The 13,616-nt window shown below is 54.5% G+C and overlaps 1 protein-coding gene across 4 annotated transcripts in view; it reads right to left on the bottom strand.

Annotated features, from left to right (window-relative positions):
- Positions 1-13,616, bottom strand: part of PTPN23 (protein tyrosine phosphatase non-receptor type 23) — a 38,811-nt gene that overhangs the window by 13,640 nt on the left and 11,555 nt on the right. For all 4 annotated transcript variants that reach the window (XM_050942409.1, XM_050942407.1, XM_050942410.1 and 1 more), the window contains 9 exons: positions 9,851-9,978; positions 7,903-7,979; positions 6,786-6,835; positions 5,704-5,835; positions 4,084-4,164; positions 2,271-2,402; positions 1,945-1,992; positions 1,036-1,092; positions 183-241 (listed from right to left, as the gene is read on the bottom strand). In XM_050942409.1, the coding sequence (XP_050798366.1) occupies positions 183-241; positions 1,036-1,092; positions 1,945-1,992; positions 2,271-2,402; positions 4,084-4,164; positions 5,704-5,835; positions 6,786-6,835; positions 7,903-7,979; positions 9,851-9,978 (764 nt within the window). The remainder of the gene's footprint in view (positions 1-182; positions 242-1,035; positions 1,093-1,944; positions 1,993-2,270; positions 2,403-4,083; positions 4,165-5,703; positions 5,836-6,785; positions 6,836-7,902; positions 7,980-9,850; positions 9,979-13,616) is intronic.

Consider the following 13,616-nt stretch of genomic DNA (forward strand, 5'->3'; position numbering starts at 1 on the left):
GAACAGATCTACAGTCACTAGCAGAACATGTGAACTTGACCCTATATACCGAGACCCTACACAGAGAAGAGCTCCCCAGAGCGAGCGGGGAATGTGGGGGGAGAGATTCAGCAAAGAGGTTTGACCCCAGAGAGCCTAGAGACAGACTCCAGTCCCAGAAGCAATTCCGGCTGCAGACTCACTTTCCCCCGATCACATCCAGGGTGAATCGCAGGGCTTCCTGCACCGTTTCAGGCTGACCCTAGAAGAGGAAAAAAACACGAGTTAACAGCCAGTTCTGCCACATCGCTGCAGTCGATGTAACACCCTGAGCAGCCCTTTTGAATGCTGCATCCTGCTGCCCTCCACAAACTAAGCAGTGACCTGAAGGCAGAAGCAGCCTGGCAATCCTCACTGCCACCCCATTTCCCCCTAACCTACTTCCAGAGCGAGCAGCCAGCGGAGATGAACAGAGCAGTGAACAGCTCAGAGCTGCAGGCTGCCTGCAGCCTCTGGCAGATGCCAGCCCTTGGGTGCATTCTGTAGGCTGACTTGTTATTCACAACGGACCACTGGGATTTGGAGCACCACAAACACAAGGCTGGTCGATCCAGTGCCAAACTCCTCAGCCACAAGTGTCAAACTTGGGGGCTTGCGTTCTTCTGCCACGGTGGTGAACTGGCTCCTGGCCCAAGGCTGTGGAGCCAGAACACTCCATGGGAATGCCCCCAGGATTCGGGGGGCCCCAAGGAGTGCAGCACAAGAGACAGTGCCATAGTGACTAAGGCAAGAGGGACTCCCAGCTCTTCTGGTAGTTCGCTGCATGGCCCGGCATCCCATTGCTCAAAGGGAGTTTTACCCCCGACTTGAGTGAGGGCAGAAACAGGCCAATGCCAAGAGCTTTTCAACAGCCCACTCAGTCTCTTCAGGCCTCTGTGCAACAGAGATGCCATCTACTTCTTGTCTGCATCACATGCCGTAAACGGGCCAAGTTCACCAGCTGGGTGGTGGGCTCAAGATTATGGGTCCAGTACCATGGACAAGAAAGCTGCTTACCTTTGCTAGTTTGATAGCTTCGTTGAGTTTATCCAGAGCGCTCTGGAAGTAGACAACCTGCAGAGAAAGCAGAGAGAAGTTCTGCCAAACTCCTCTACGAGCTGGGAAGGAGTCACAAGAGTACACACACACACACACACACACACACCTGGGACAATCCAACGCCATTAAGTACAGCAGGGCCTTCTGAGAAGAAGGAGCTAATTAATAGCACAATCAAGCAACTGAAATTAAGGTACGCTGCCCATTAGACAACCATGGGACATTTTCTAGAGAAGGGAGGTACATGAGAAGTACAGTGCCACACACAACCACTTCAGCGATCCAGATACTGACACCACACGCTGCTCTTCTACCAGCCCAGGTTCCAGAGCAGGCATTGCCACAAGGAGACAAGTGTCACATCCTGCGTTTGGTGCCTGCACTGCATGGCAGCCAATTGGAATCACATGGAAAACGGCAATCATGCAAGTGTGGATTCTCTTCTGACAACAGGGTCGGAAAGTCATCCTCCAGCATATACAAGCTTTCAGCTTTAACTCTACCCCTGCTGGGGGACAGCTCACTCCACGGGCAGGACACCAACGAGGAGTTTTAGGACCAAAGAACGAACCTGGCTGGAAATGTACACAGTAATAAGAAAGATAGTGCCCAAGTTCTCCTGGAGTAGGGGAGTTCAATCAGCTATTTGCCCCATGGATTGGTGCAGACGTGGCAGGGGCTTCCAAGTCACAGTTTAACAGACACCAAAGTTTTCAATGTGTCCTCAGTATCACGGACAGGTAAGTTCCCCCAATGTAGCCCAACCTCTTCAAAGGGTTAAAGGTCAAGCCCACATGAGATGGAACTTGGTTTACAGCTGGATTGCAGGAGTGTTAACCAACCTGAAGCAGAAATAGTTTTACTTACTCGTTCTCCAAACTTCTGCTGCTCCTCAGCTTGTTTTCCCATATGCAACTGCAAAGAAACACAAGTGCTGATGGCAGAGGTCCTCATTCGGGGAAGAGCTCAAGATAAACTGACTGAAGCCCTACAAAGCCAGCCAGGGGACTCACTACAGAAGACTGAATTTGACCAGTGTCCATGTACACTCAGGAACTTCACGCCCATGGTGACCACCACCTCCCAGCGGGTTTAAGCAGCTGCAGCCACCCACAAGTGGAGGGACATGAGGCCATTCCTCTTGGGCAGCCAGGGTGAAACTCCCAATGCACAGCCTCATTCTTGCCACTTACATGAGCGATAGCAGCAAAATAGTAGATCTTCATCTGCACCAGCTTCTTCCAGTCCTTCTGAATCTTCCCCAGCAGCGAGGCTGTGTCCGAGTTCTCCAAAGCCCGGCAGGCCTCTTTGTAGTAGTCCACTACCTATGTGGAGAGACGGTCAAGAGGCACTTCAGGGTGGAGTCACAGCACCAGAATCCCAGGAGAAAGCCCTAGTGCAGGGGTAGGCAACCTATGGCAAGCGTGCCGAAGGCGGCAGGCGAGCTGATTTTCAGTGGCACTCACACTGCCCAGGTCCTGGCCACCGGTCTGAGGAGCTCTGCATTCTAATTTAATTTTAAGTGAAACTTCTTAAACATTTACTTTAAATACAATAATAGTTTAGTTATATATTATAGACTTATAGAAAGGGACCTTCTAAAAACGTTAAAATGTATGACTGGCACGCGAAACCTTAAATTAGAGTGAATAAATGAAGACTCGGCACACCACTGCTGAAAGGTTGCCGACCCCTGCCCTAGTGCCAGTTAAGAACATAAGAACGGCCATACCTGGGGTCAGACCAAAGGTCCATCCAGCCCAGTGTCCTGTCTACCGACAGTGGCCAAGGCCAGATGCCCCAGAGGGAATGAACAGAAAAAGGAATCAAGTGATCCATCCCGTCGCCCATTCCCAGCTTCTGGCAAACAGAGGCTAGAGACACCATCCCTGCCCATCCTGGCTAATAGCCATTGATGGACCTTTCTTTTTTGAACCCTGTTATGGTCTTGGCCTTCACAACATCCTCTGGCAAAGAGTTCCACAGGCTGACTGTGCGTTGTGTGAAAAAATGCTTCCTTTTGTTTTAATCCTGCATCTTATTAATTTCATTTGGTGACCCCTAGTTCTTGTGCTATGAGAAGGAGTAAAGAACACTTCTTACTTAACTTTCTCCACACCAGTCATGATTTTATAGACCTCTATCATCCCCTCTCTTTTTTCCAAGATGAAAAGTCCCAGCTTTTTTAATCTTTCCTCATAGGGAAGCCATTCCAGACCCCTAATCAATTCTGATGCAGTTTTCGGAACCTTTTCCAATTCCAATGAATCTTTTTTGAGATGGGGCGACCACATCTTCACACAGTATTCAGGATGTGGGTGTACCATGGATTTATGTAGAGAAAATATGATACTTTCTGTTTTATTATCAATCCCTTCCTTAATGATTCCCCACAGTCTGTTCACTGTTCTGACTGCCGCTGCACATGGAGTGGATGTTTTCAGGGAACTACCCACAATGACTCCAAGATCTCTCGAGTGGTAACAGCTAATTTAGACCCATCATTTTATATGTATGTTTGGGATTATGTTTTCCAATGTGCATTACTTGGCAGGAAATTATAGGCAGGCTGTAGTTCAGGCTGCCACACAGTGCCCAGGTACTGCAGCTTACAGGGCTATCTCCATCGGTCGCAGGAAGGCGTGAGCCCGTGCCCTCATTCGGACAAGATCGTGTCAAATTCAGACACTGACTAACTCAAATGACTTGACTTTTAACGGCTTCATCTTTAAACCATTACTCGCTTGCCCTCACGCTCTAGCAGAGAGCTAATGTTCCCCACCCCGCCCCCACAGTCAGCACAGCAGTGAAAGTTTATAGGCATTTCCTTCTCTGCTTGCAAACCACCTCGGCTGGTTCCCGGGGTTCAGAGACTCCCGTGGAGTTGTTCTTGTATGTGGCAGGGCAGTAGGACGGGATCTGTCTCAATTGCGGTTAACGTGCCCACAGAGTGTAGTGCAGCAGAGAAAAAGGCACTGGAGCAGCAGAGCTCCCTGGGCAACTCACCTGGGCGCTGATCCTGGCCACGAGGAAACTCTTCCTGTTGTCCAGCATCGACTTCTCCAAGAGACACTCCTGAGCTTGGCCCTTCCAGAAAAAGTAATGGAGACGCTCAGCTCTCCCCAGAGACTTCACTGCATTCCTGAGCATCTCAAAGTCACTCCTGCCCAAACCCAGCCAGCCCCAAAGGAGAGTCACTCAGCAGTGGCTCCAGTCTACCATGCTTGACAGGTCAACGCAGACCAGCTTTCTGGTCTATGAGCCAGAACAGCTCATGAGGCTAGCCATGCAAAGAAAGCCTCTCGCCTACTTTGCCATTCAAAGCCAGCTCATCAGTGGGAACCATAAGTCACGACCCCAAGGCACTGGCCTGCATGAAGTGAGCACATGGATTCGACCCAGTCTCTAGTGGACAAAACCCCACCGCCGCGTTGGAGGGCTCAGGAGTGAGGTCAAGCACGGACTGAATGGCCTTGGAGACAGATCTCCCCTCTAACTTCCAGGGGCAATCCTAGGACTGAGGTACGTTGGTGGGCCCACGTAGGGGACAGGGCTGCACTGGCTCTGGAGACCTGAACTGAAAAACGCTGTAGGTCGGCCCCCGCCAGCACAGGGCTCTGTCTGCCCAATCCCGAGGGCTGTCAATCAAACACTTCCACCACTCTTTCCCCTAGCTAAAGCGAGCTGGCCACAGAGGCTGGACTTCACCTACGCTCAGCTTAGCCCAGGTACAGCTGTGGTGCTGCTGAGCCAATAAAGTCATCTCATTTGGAGAGTCAAAATCCAAACCCTTCCGCCCTTTCAAGGCCCAGGTGCTGCCCAGACAATGGTCATCAGCCTGATGCATCCTGAGCTGCACATGAGAATGGATAAAGCAAAGAGCATGTAAGAGGCAGGGCGCTGTTATAATGGGATCCCCTGGTGTAGCAAGCCAGGTCAGCTGCCTTCACACCCCCCTCGACCTTTCTTCTCTACAGGGAGAAGGACAATGTCAAGGTATTTCCATCTGCTCAGTCAATAGCCCCCTACTTCTTCCCTTACCATGTTTTACTCTCCTCAATTTGATGTTTAGAACTCCCTTTGCTACTCAGGCCATTAGGCCCAAGAGTTCAGTATCCCAACCCGACAGATGGGGACTGGGCACTATCTGAGGAAAGCGCGCAGACCCCACAATGCATGCATCCAGCCGTGCAACTCTGCAGATGGACAGAAAAATATTCCTCTTGCCCCTGTGGGGATCAGTGTATGTCCTGGAGCCGGATACATAATTCCTCCCCTACCACAGCGCTCTGGATCTCTCCTCAACAAGGACAGACACCAGAAGACACTCTTGGCCACCTTTTTCAGACAGACAATTTCCCTCTAAGCAGGCAGCAGGCTTACAATCTGCACGTGCCAAGGTACTGGGACAACTCCGCCTTTATCCAGCTCTGTCCAAGGGTGGCTCCCACGCAAACCGGCCTTTGAAAAATGAGAGAAGGCTAGGCCAAATACCAAGTGCGTTGCCTTCTCCCCTCACCTCGTCAGCTTTGGTGAAATCCCTTTAAATGAACTGCATCTAACGAGCCCAGCCACTAGAACCCAGCATGAAAGGTGAGCAGCAGCAAAGCCAGCGCCCACCCTTACCAGCATGAGGTTGATGTTGAGGTTAAGGATCTGGTGACTCATGTCCACGCTGTACGAGTGAGGGAAGTGATCCCGCAGGTAGGTGAAAGCCCCGGCTGCGCACTGGAAATGGGTGCAGGAAACCTTCATACCCTGGCCAGGTCCACCGCAGAAGGGGGAGAAGAAACATGTAAGGCTCTAACGCACCCAAGCCAAAGCAGAGGGTGCTGCACAGAAGCCATGCTGCCTCGACTCCTGAAATTTACCAACAGCTGAGAGACGCAGCAGGATCTCTTTTAATTACCTTTTGCCTTCATTAGTGGACTTAAACCCCAAATGTTACCATCTTAAGTGGAGTTAAACCTTCTCCTGTCCCAGTTGTCCAGGCTTTCTTCACCTGGAGACTGGATGACCATGAAACTCTACATGGGGTGACCCCATCAGACCACTCAGATTAGTGGGTGCCAAAAGCAACTACTGCTTATTACAGCCAGAAAGTAAGTCACCCCCTTGCTCTGGTTGCCATCTGGTTCCCAGATGGGGCTGGTGCTGATTTTCAGCTGTGAAGTCCTACATGGCTTGGGAGATAGTCAGCAGAGGGACTCTCTTCCCAGGCGATGCTTCCATAAGCAAGGTCAGCTGGGAGCTCCCTGGGCCAGGAGAGGAGGGAGTGGCTGGCAGGACTCTCCAGGAGGGGTCCTTGCCATCAGGGTATGTGGCGTGGCCCAGCCCGTCTCCTCCGGGCATCTGCTCAGAGGGTGTGGGAGGGTTTGTTATTGGCTGGAGGGAAGATTGCATGTGGGGTTACACTGGGGTGTTACATTACGTCAGGGCGCCCAGAGCTTGCCGCAGGCACTGCTATAGCTATATACACTGTGTCAAGAAAAATCCCATATTCACCCCTCTCCCCCAGTCCCAGGAATCCCAGCACCTGGCAGAGCAGTTTTTGAAGGGGTCGAGCCCCTGGAAACGTGACCAGTCCCCTCCGGAGAGTAACAATCGCTATGAAAAGACTCGCCACCCTGCTCTCATCTGTTTGGAAGAAACCACCCACGATAAGGGGGGGGGGGGGGAAGAGACCACGAGGTGTTTAGCATCTTTACCTCCTCGGAGACTCTCTTGTCCATGGCGCCCAGCATGGAATGCAATGCCCCTGTTGGGAACAGGAAACTCAGCTAAGGCCAGTGGCAAAATGTGCAAGGCCATTTTTCACAGACCTCCCAAGCGCCCCGCTCAGCCCCAAGCCTTGCCCCCACTTCACCCCATCCCTCAAGGCCCCTCCCCTTCCCTGCCCCTCCTCTTCCCAGCCCCTCCCCTGAGCACGCCCTGTCCCCATTCCTCCCCCTCCCTCCCACATGCTGCTGAACAGCTGCTCCCCCAGTGTGCAGGAGGCACTGAGAGGGAGGGGGACCCCCGGGGGTCCACGGAGCCCAGTTTGAGAAATGCTGACCTACACCAGTTTAATCCTCACTGATTTTGCTTGTTGATAGCTCACTGAACTAAACTGCACCTATTTACATGAGGGCTAAGCTGGTTTAAGAACAACCAGCTGGGTTTGCACTAGCTGAATTGGATCCATTTCAAATTGATTTAATTAAACAGGCGCAACTTTTCTCCTAGTCAAGGCCTGGATTGGCCTGCAGGGGAGGGGGACCCATGGTGATGCTCTGGCTTGTCATTCATCGATCACAGTGAAGAGAAGAGCCTTTCGGTGCTGGCCCCGAAGATCAGCCTCACCCACCCCACAGGCACCAGCAGATGCCCGGGCTGAAGCCTCACTAGAGGGTCTCGTGCCAGGCACACAAAACACAGCCAGGGTTCAGATCTGGCTGGTGTTTTAGGGGCCAGCAGAATCCACCAGAGCCAAGGAAACAGCAGCTCAATTGTCCGCAGTGATCATGGGAACACTTCAAGACGTCACGGCTCTGCTCTCCCAAGGCCCAGCACTTCCAGCTGCGGGCAGCTTCATGCCGACTGTCACCACTGGCTGCCTGCTCTGAGCTGTGATCACAGAAAGGCCTGTAGGCAGATCGGCTGAATGCCCTGCAGTGGTCACCCCCTCCCACCACTCAACAGCAGGACCAGGCTGGACAGTGGACGCTGTGGAGTAGGGAACAAGGGCGAGCCAGGGAGGGCATTTCTCTGGTGCCAAGCAAACCCCAGGGCACTCTGGGAAACACATTGCCAAGCCAAGCCAGTGGGTGGGCTCCAGGGCCTTACCGAGGTTATAGAGGATGCACGCCTGCTCATACTTGATGTCCTCATGGGTAACCGCCTTGCCAGAGAAGATCTCTGTCCTGTGAATGGGGAATCCAAGGGTTAGTGCCTGCACTGGTGAGCTGGCCAGATGCACACCCCAGCTGCCCCGGGGGCCACACGGCCACGTTTCCAGGGAAGGCAGACGGCTAACAACTGATGGCTCAGAGCTGGCAGGGGTGATCCAAATGATTTAGACTCACTTTCCTACGTAGCTGGCAGAGTCTGCTCCAAACTGAGTGGGAGATGGGAAGCTGCTAGGTACATAAACCAGCAAACCCTGTAATGTTCGAGTGGTCCCAGGCCAAGTCTTCTTAGCCTACTAGGGAAGTGTTGTCTAGTAGTTAGAGGAGGGGATGGCATCGATCTCATCCAAAGCAGGGTCAGGCACATGGGTGGGAGCCCTCCAAGGAGCACAGCTGGGAAAGGTGTCACTTGTCCGGTAAGCAGCGCTCCTCCCTGCGAGGGGGCACTGTATCGATGGCACTGCCATGTTTCCGTCCTGCCCATCTGTGGGCATTAGATTTGCCATGGCACTCCAGAAGGGGACAGCTTGATCTTACCAACCAAAAGCAAGTTCGTGCTGTTTGAACATGTTTTCAGTTTTACACGCCAAAGCCACAGGCTGGATTTTAACCTGAGGGGCTCCACTAACTGGGTGTCCCTTGGCAGACACAAGCAACCGATCTCCCTCCCCTGGCTCGGACACGCCTTTGAACACCAGGCAGGGATGGAGGACACATGCTCCTCTGTCCAGGAAGGCGTGTCTACACATCAACAGAGCAGCCAGCAAGCAGCCCCAGCGGCTGAAATTCACTCTCTAGCCACAAGCCCCAAAGCCCAGCCTCCACCACTGCCATCAGTGGTGTAAACCAACCCCTCTTGGTCAGTCCTGTGCCCCCTCAGGGCCACTGCTGCACCCTAATGCACTGCAATCCCAGCAGCGGCAGGAAGTGCAATCAAGGGGGCTGAAGGGACAAGGAGGGCTGCATTCCAGAGGCTCATTGCACCGCTCGGAGAGCCAGAGATGGCTGCATGTCAGTGGCAGGTGGTGCAATCGCTTGCTGGAAGGTGCTATAAAAAAAAAATCTCAGTTATTACACTGCACTTCTAATAGCTTCCTCCATTCCCGACTCTCCAAGTGTGCTGCAAACCTCCTCTAATCCTAACATCCCCGGAGAGGGAAATACTCTGCTCCCCAGCGTGCAGGATTCGAGCTCTCCCTAGAGTCAGAGATGCGCATGGCATTCGGTGGAGAGCCTAGAGACGTGGCTCTGCCCACAGGGCGTGCCAGACAGGGCTAGAACAGAGACTCGCTGCTGGGCGAGATCACACTGGGCACCGGGGAAGGACACAGTGAGGCTGGGGGGAGCTTGGTCTGGGTTTGTTCCATTGTACAGATCATTGGGAAGGCTGGCAGAGGGAGAGTCATTGGTGGCTGGACGCAGGATCAAGGAGGCGATTCCTAGAGAGGGGCAAAGGAGATTGCACGGGGGGCACTGGCGGAGCACAGGGACACAAGAGACGTAGGTGGGGTAGGAATGGGCAATCCAGCTGAGCCAGTGGAGGAACGTGGGTCAGAGAAGAGAAAGGGGAATGTGCCTTCAGTCCATCCAGAATAGCACAGCTGGCAGCCTACGAGGGTAGGACATCACAGGCATCTAGGCAGGAGATTACCAGGGCCGAGAATGGGGAAATTGAGGCAAGAGACAAAGCCAGGTCATACAGTGAGTCCACTGGTGAGCCCCAGCTTCAGCTTCTCTGCTCCTGCTGCTCAAAGAATCTCCCACTGGATCATGTCCAAGCCCTCAGTGTCAGCCACGGGTGCCCTGGCAGGGGTAGATAGCTGGATGGAGGGAAGCCTGCTCCCTCCCCTGCCACTCCACAAACCCCACCAAACCGCTGCTCTTACCATGTGACGGGGACAGCCGCCTCGTGCTCCGCGCCCATGGGGACGCGGCTCTGCAGGTAGTGAAGCTGGCCAAAGTACTTCCGCAGGATGCTGCAGCCCTCAAAGTCCCTGGGCACGCTCACGGCGTTCTGGAGGAGGAGAGAGAAAGGAGCAGTGCTTCAAGGCAACTGGTCATGCCATGCTTACAGATAGAGAGCCTCGGCTGTATTTGGCTGGCAGCAAAATCCGCTTACGTGATTGGGGGAGGGAGATCACTCCAAAATGGCTCCTCAGAGGGACATTCCAGGGGCCAGCTGCAGAAGCCAGGGCATTAGCCACTCTCCAGAGCGTCCTCTTGGCTGGGATGCAGATTCCCCACTCCTTTCACACCCCTGGGGAACGCAGTTTCCGAATCCAGTGGTACCACTGCCACAAAGTGCTGCTTATGCCAAGCTTGGGAGAGGCCTTGGGCCTCTCTGTTCCGGAGCTGACGGCAGCCAGGTATGTCACAACTCAGGAGACACCCACCACCCCACAATGCCTTCAGTCCAAGGCTTTCAAAGTACTTTGCTACATTAAATGCCAGGTGTCAGGCTGACATCCGGTCTGGGTAAACTCTGTGAAATGATCACTAAAAACAAAACACCTGGCAGCTCGTGACTGAGAGGGCCTAACCAGCACGGATTCCTGCCCCCCTCTTGGAATTCCCTCAGCATGTCAGGAAAGGAGAACCGGCAACGATGCGCTCCGACAGCCAAAAGGCCTCTGACAAGGTCCCACCAAAAGGCTATCAAAGAAGCTAAGTCATCATGGGGAGGAGGCAGAGTATTATCATGGATCAAAAACAGACAGACAGAAAACAAAGTACGATTCAATGGTCAATTTTCAGCACAGCAGATGGTTAACAGCAAGAACTGCAGGTTCCACACCAAGTCCTGTGTTGTTTAGTGATCTGGGGAGGGGAGGGGGGTGCGAGGGGGCACGAGTTGAGTGTTACAAGGCTGACAAATGACAAAGTCGGGTTAATCGGGACCAGGGAGGGCTGCAAGGGGCGTCAGAGAGAGCTAACAGAGGGTCACTAGCTACGTATGGCCAGCAGGAACACTCGGTGCTCTCCGCATTCACAGCAGAATTCTGGAGGGGGTTTTAATACCAGGCTTCAGGGCTTAAGCCAATCTCTGTGAGAGATCAGACAACCCACAGTCAGCAGGTGAGGGATCCTTCCGCCAACGCAGCTAGTGCTGGCTCCTGCCAGAGAGGGGCTAGTGCATTAGATGGCCTGTGAGTCTGATTCAGCCTGGCCGCTTCGATGTTCCTGTGTCACAGGAGGTGAGGTGATGACCTGCGTTTTACAGATTGGGAAGGGACTTTCCTAAATTCACATAGGAAGCCTGCAGCAGAGCTGTGCATTGCATGTGTCCCAGCTCCAACCACTATGCCACACTCCCTCAAGAGCAGTTCTCACAGATCGTTTACTATACAATTTTGGAGGCAGTGCAGCCTAGAGGACAGTGCACTGGACTGGGACTCAGGAAAGCTGGGGGCTCTTCCCGGCTCTGTCACTGACCAGCTGGGTGACCTCAGGCAAGTCACTTTCCCCCTTTGTGCCTCTGTGACCCCTTCCACCCTCTCAGTCTGATCCATTCTGGCTGCCAGCCCTCCAGGGCAGGGACCATCTCTCTCTGAACAGTGCCTAGAACAATGGGACTCCGATCTCAGCTGCGCCTCAAGGCACTACTGGAGCACAAATGAATGAGAGACTCCCCTCCCAGCAAGGGACTGACTTTGGGAAAGCAGAGACCCCGTCATGGGAGCTGGGCAGGAAAAGTGTTCCCTTCTTCCAGCAGAGAAGAATGCGCTCACTCATCACTCCCATGCCAAGGCAATCACTCAGCAGCGTCAGAGCTCAGCCACAGCCTTAGGGGAAACGCTGGTGCTCTCTCCCCGCAGCACGGCCACACAAACAGAAGACAGCAAACCTCCCCCAGTGCAAGTGCTAAGTGCAACGCTCCATCAGCCGGGCAGCAAGGTGCTAGGATTCTGCGGTGCTGCTCCTTAGTGATGTGCCTGGCGGGGCGTGGCTGGGTGCAGAAGTGTATTTCTGTGCCAGGCCAAGCTGCTCCTTAGTACCCACCCCATAAGCACACCCAACCTCAGGGCTCCGCACACACAGAACAGGAGAAAGCTAATAGCACAACCCTGATGTTTTTCCCTCTGGGTTTTCAAGCAGGTCATTATGGCTCCGGTCACTCCGGCTGGGTCTGCCGCACTGCTGCTGCCGGAAGCGGGCGCGAAGGCAGTCCTGCATGATTACACTGAAAGGTGCCTTGCAGTGACCGTCTCTGTTTATCCACAGCAACGGGTGCGTTGCCTCCCTTGCGCTGCCTCTCTACAGGGCAGTTGGGTTTCCACGGCCCGTTCAGTCCTGGGCCTCTCTGCGGGGAGCGCTGCTGATCTCACGGACGCCTGTCAGCTGGGGGAATGTCACATCACCCCATGATGGAGAAGATAGGCTGCGAACTGACCTGGCCCTCGAGATGTGAACAAAGTTATCATCCAATTACCAATTCCCCGGGCCAGACAGCCCTCTCCGGCTTTGCCAGCCTGCAGTCTGGGCTCCGCTGACACAGACGCACGAACTCCAGTGTCTGGCTTGGCTGGAAACGTTCCCCCGTCCCATGGTCCTTCTCCAGCTGATGAGCTCAGCTGTTGAGCGTGGCGCTGACCTTATCACAGCGCCCCACAAACGTTTCTGGGAACTCGCACACACTCAGCCACCCACAACAGCTCAGCTCAGGGAATACACATCACAGCCACCACTGCAGGCAGCTCTTTCCTCTAGGTCCCTGGTTTGACTCCAGAGGGGGCCAGCAGCGACCACTGATGGCCGTGCTGGGCGGCCCTGCAGAACCCAGGGCCACAGAGGGTGGGAGCCCCTGAGCCTACAGCATCTCTGCTTCGCAGGCTGGGAGCCCTGCCCAGCCCTCCCACTCCCACCACGGTTTACCTGCCTCTCCTCCAGCCCTGTCTATGATGTGCTTCTCCGGGTAGCAGGGGTAGCACGGGGGTGGGGGCCTTGTCGCAATTCCCCATTGATCCCTCCCCCCCTCCACAGATCTCTAGAAGGCCACTTGCCCTCGCAGAAGGACCCAGCCTCCCTGCCCCCACTAAGGAACCTCCTCTTCCCCCAATCTCATGAGATCCCTAGCGCTGAACTTCGTGCTGCTAGGGCCCACCCACAGTAACTGCAGGGCCTGCCCAAGGAGCTGGGGGCCAAGCAGCCGTAGGGGAGCCTCGAGGTCCTTCCCCACCAGAGGGGCTGCTGCTGTGTGTGAGATGAGTTGTGGACACTGGTCCACTGGGACCCCCAACACTGAACACCCCTCCCCCCAACACACACACACAAATGGCACCACCAGGCCCCCTTGTTCACTCTGACTCCAGCACCGAGCAGGCCCCAGAGAGCGAACCGAGCCAATCCCCCCAGCCCTCCGCAGGCACACTGGCGGGGGCACGGGAGGTGAGCATGCCTGCTGCAGTCCATGCAGCTGGAGGGCTGCAGGCTCCCGGACTGGGGCTCCTTCAGTTCACACTGTGCCTGGGCCCCCTCCCAGCAAGGCAGTGGAGGTTTCACATGTACAAAGCTTCCCCTCCCCCTTACCGCTTGGCACTGGAGGGCCACGGGTGGGGAAGCAGACACCAGCACACAACTGTGGGCTCTACCTCGTGGGCTGCAGCCAGGAGATCTGGATTCTGCTCCCGGCTCAGTCACTGGCCTGCCCTTGGG

Source organism: Gopherus flavomarginatus, chromosome 2 (genome assembly GCF_025201925.1).
Source record: "Gopherus flavomarginatus isolate rGopFla2 chromosome 2, rGopFla2.mat.asm, whole genome shotgun sequence".
Lineage (NCBI taxonomy): Eukaryota > Metazoa > Chordata > Testudines > Testudinidae > Gopherus > Gopherus flavomarginatus.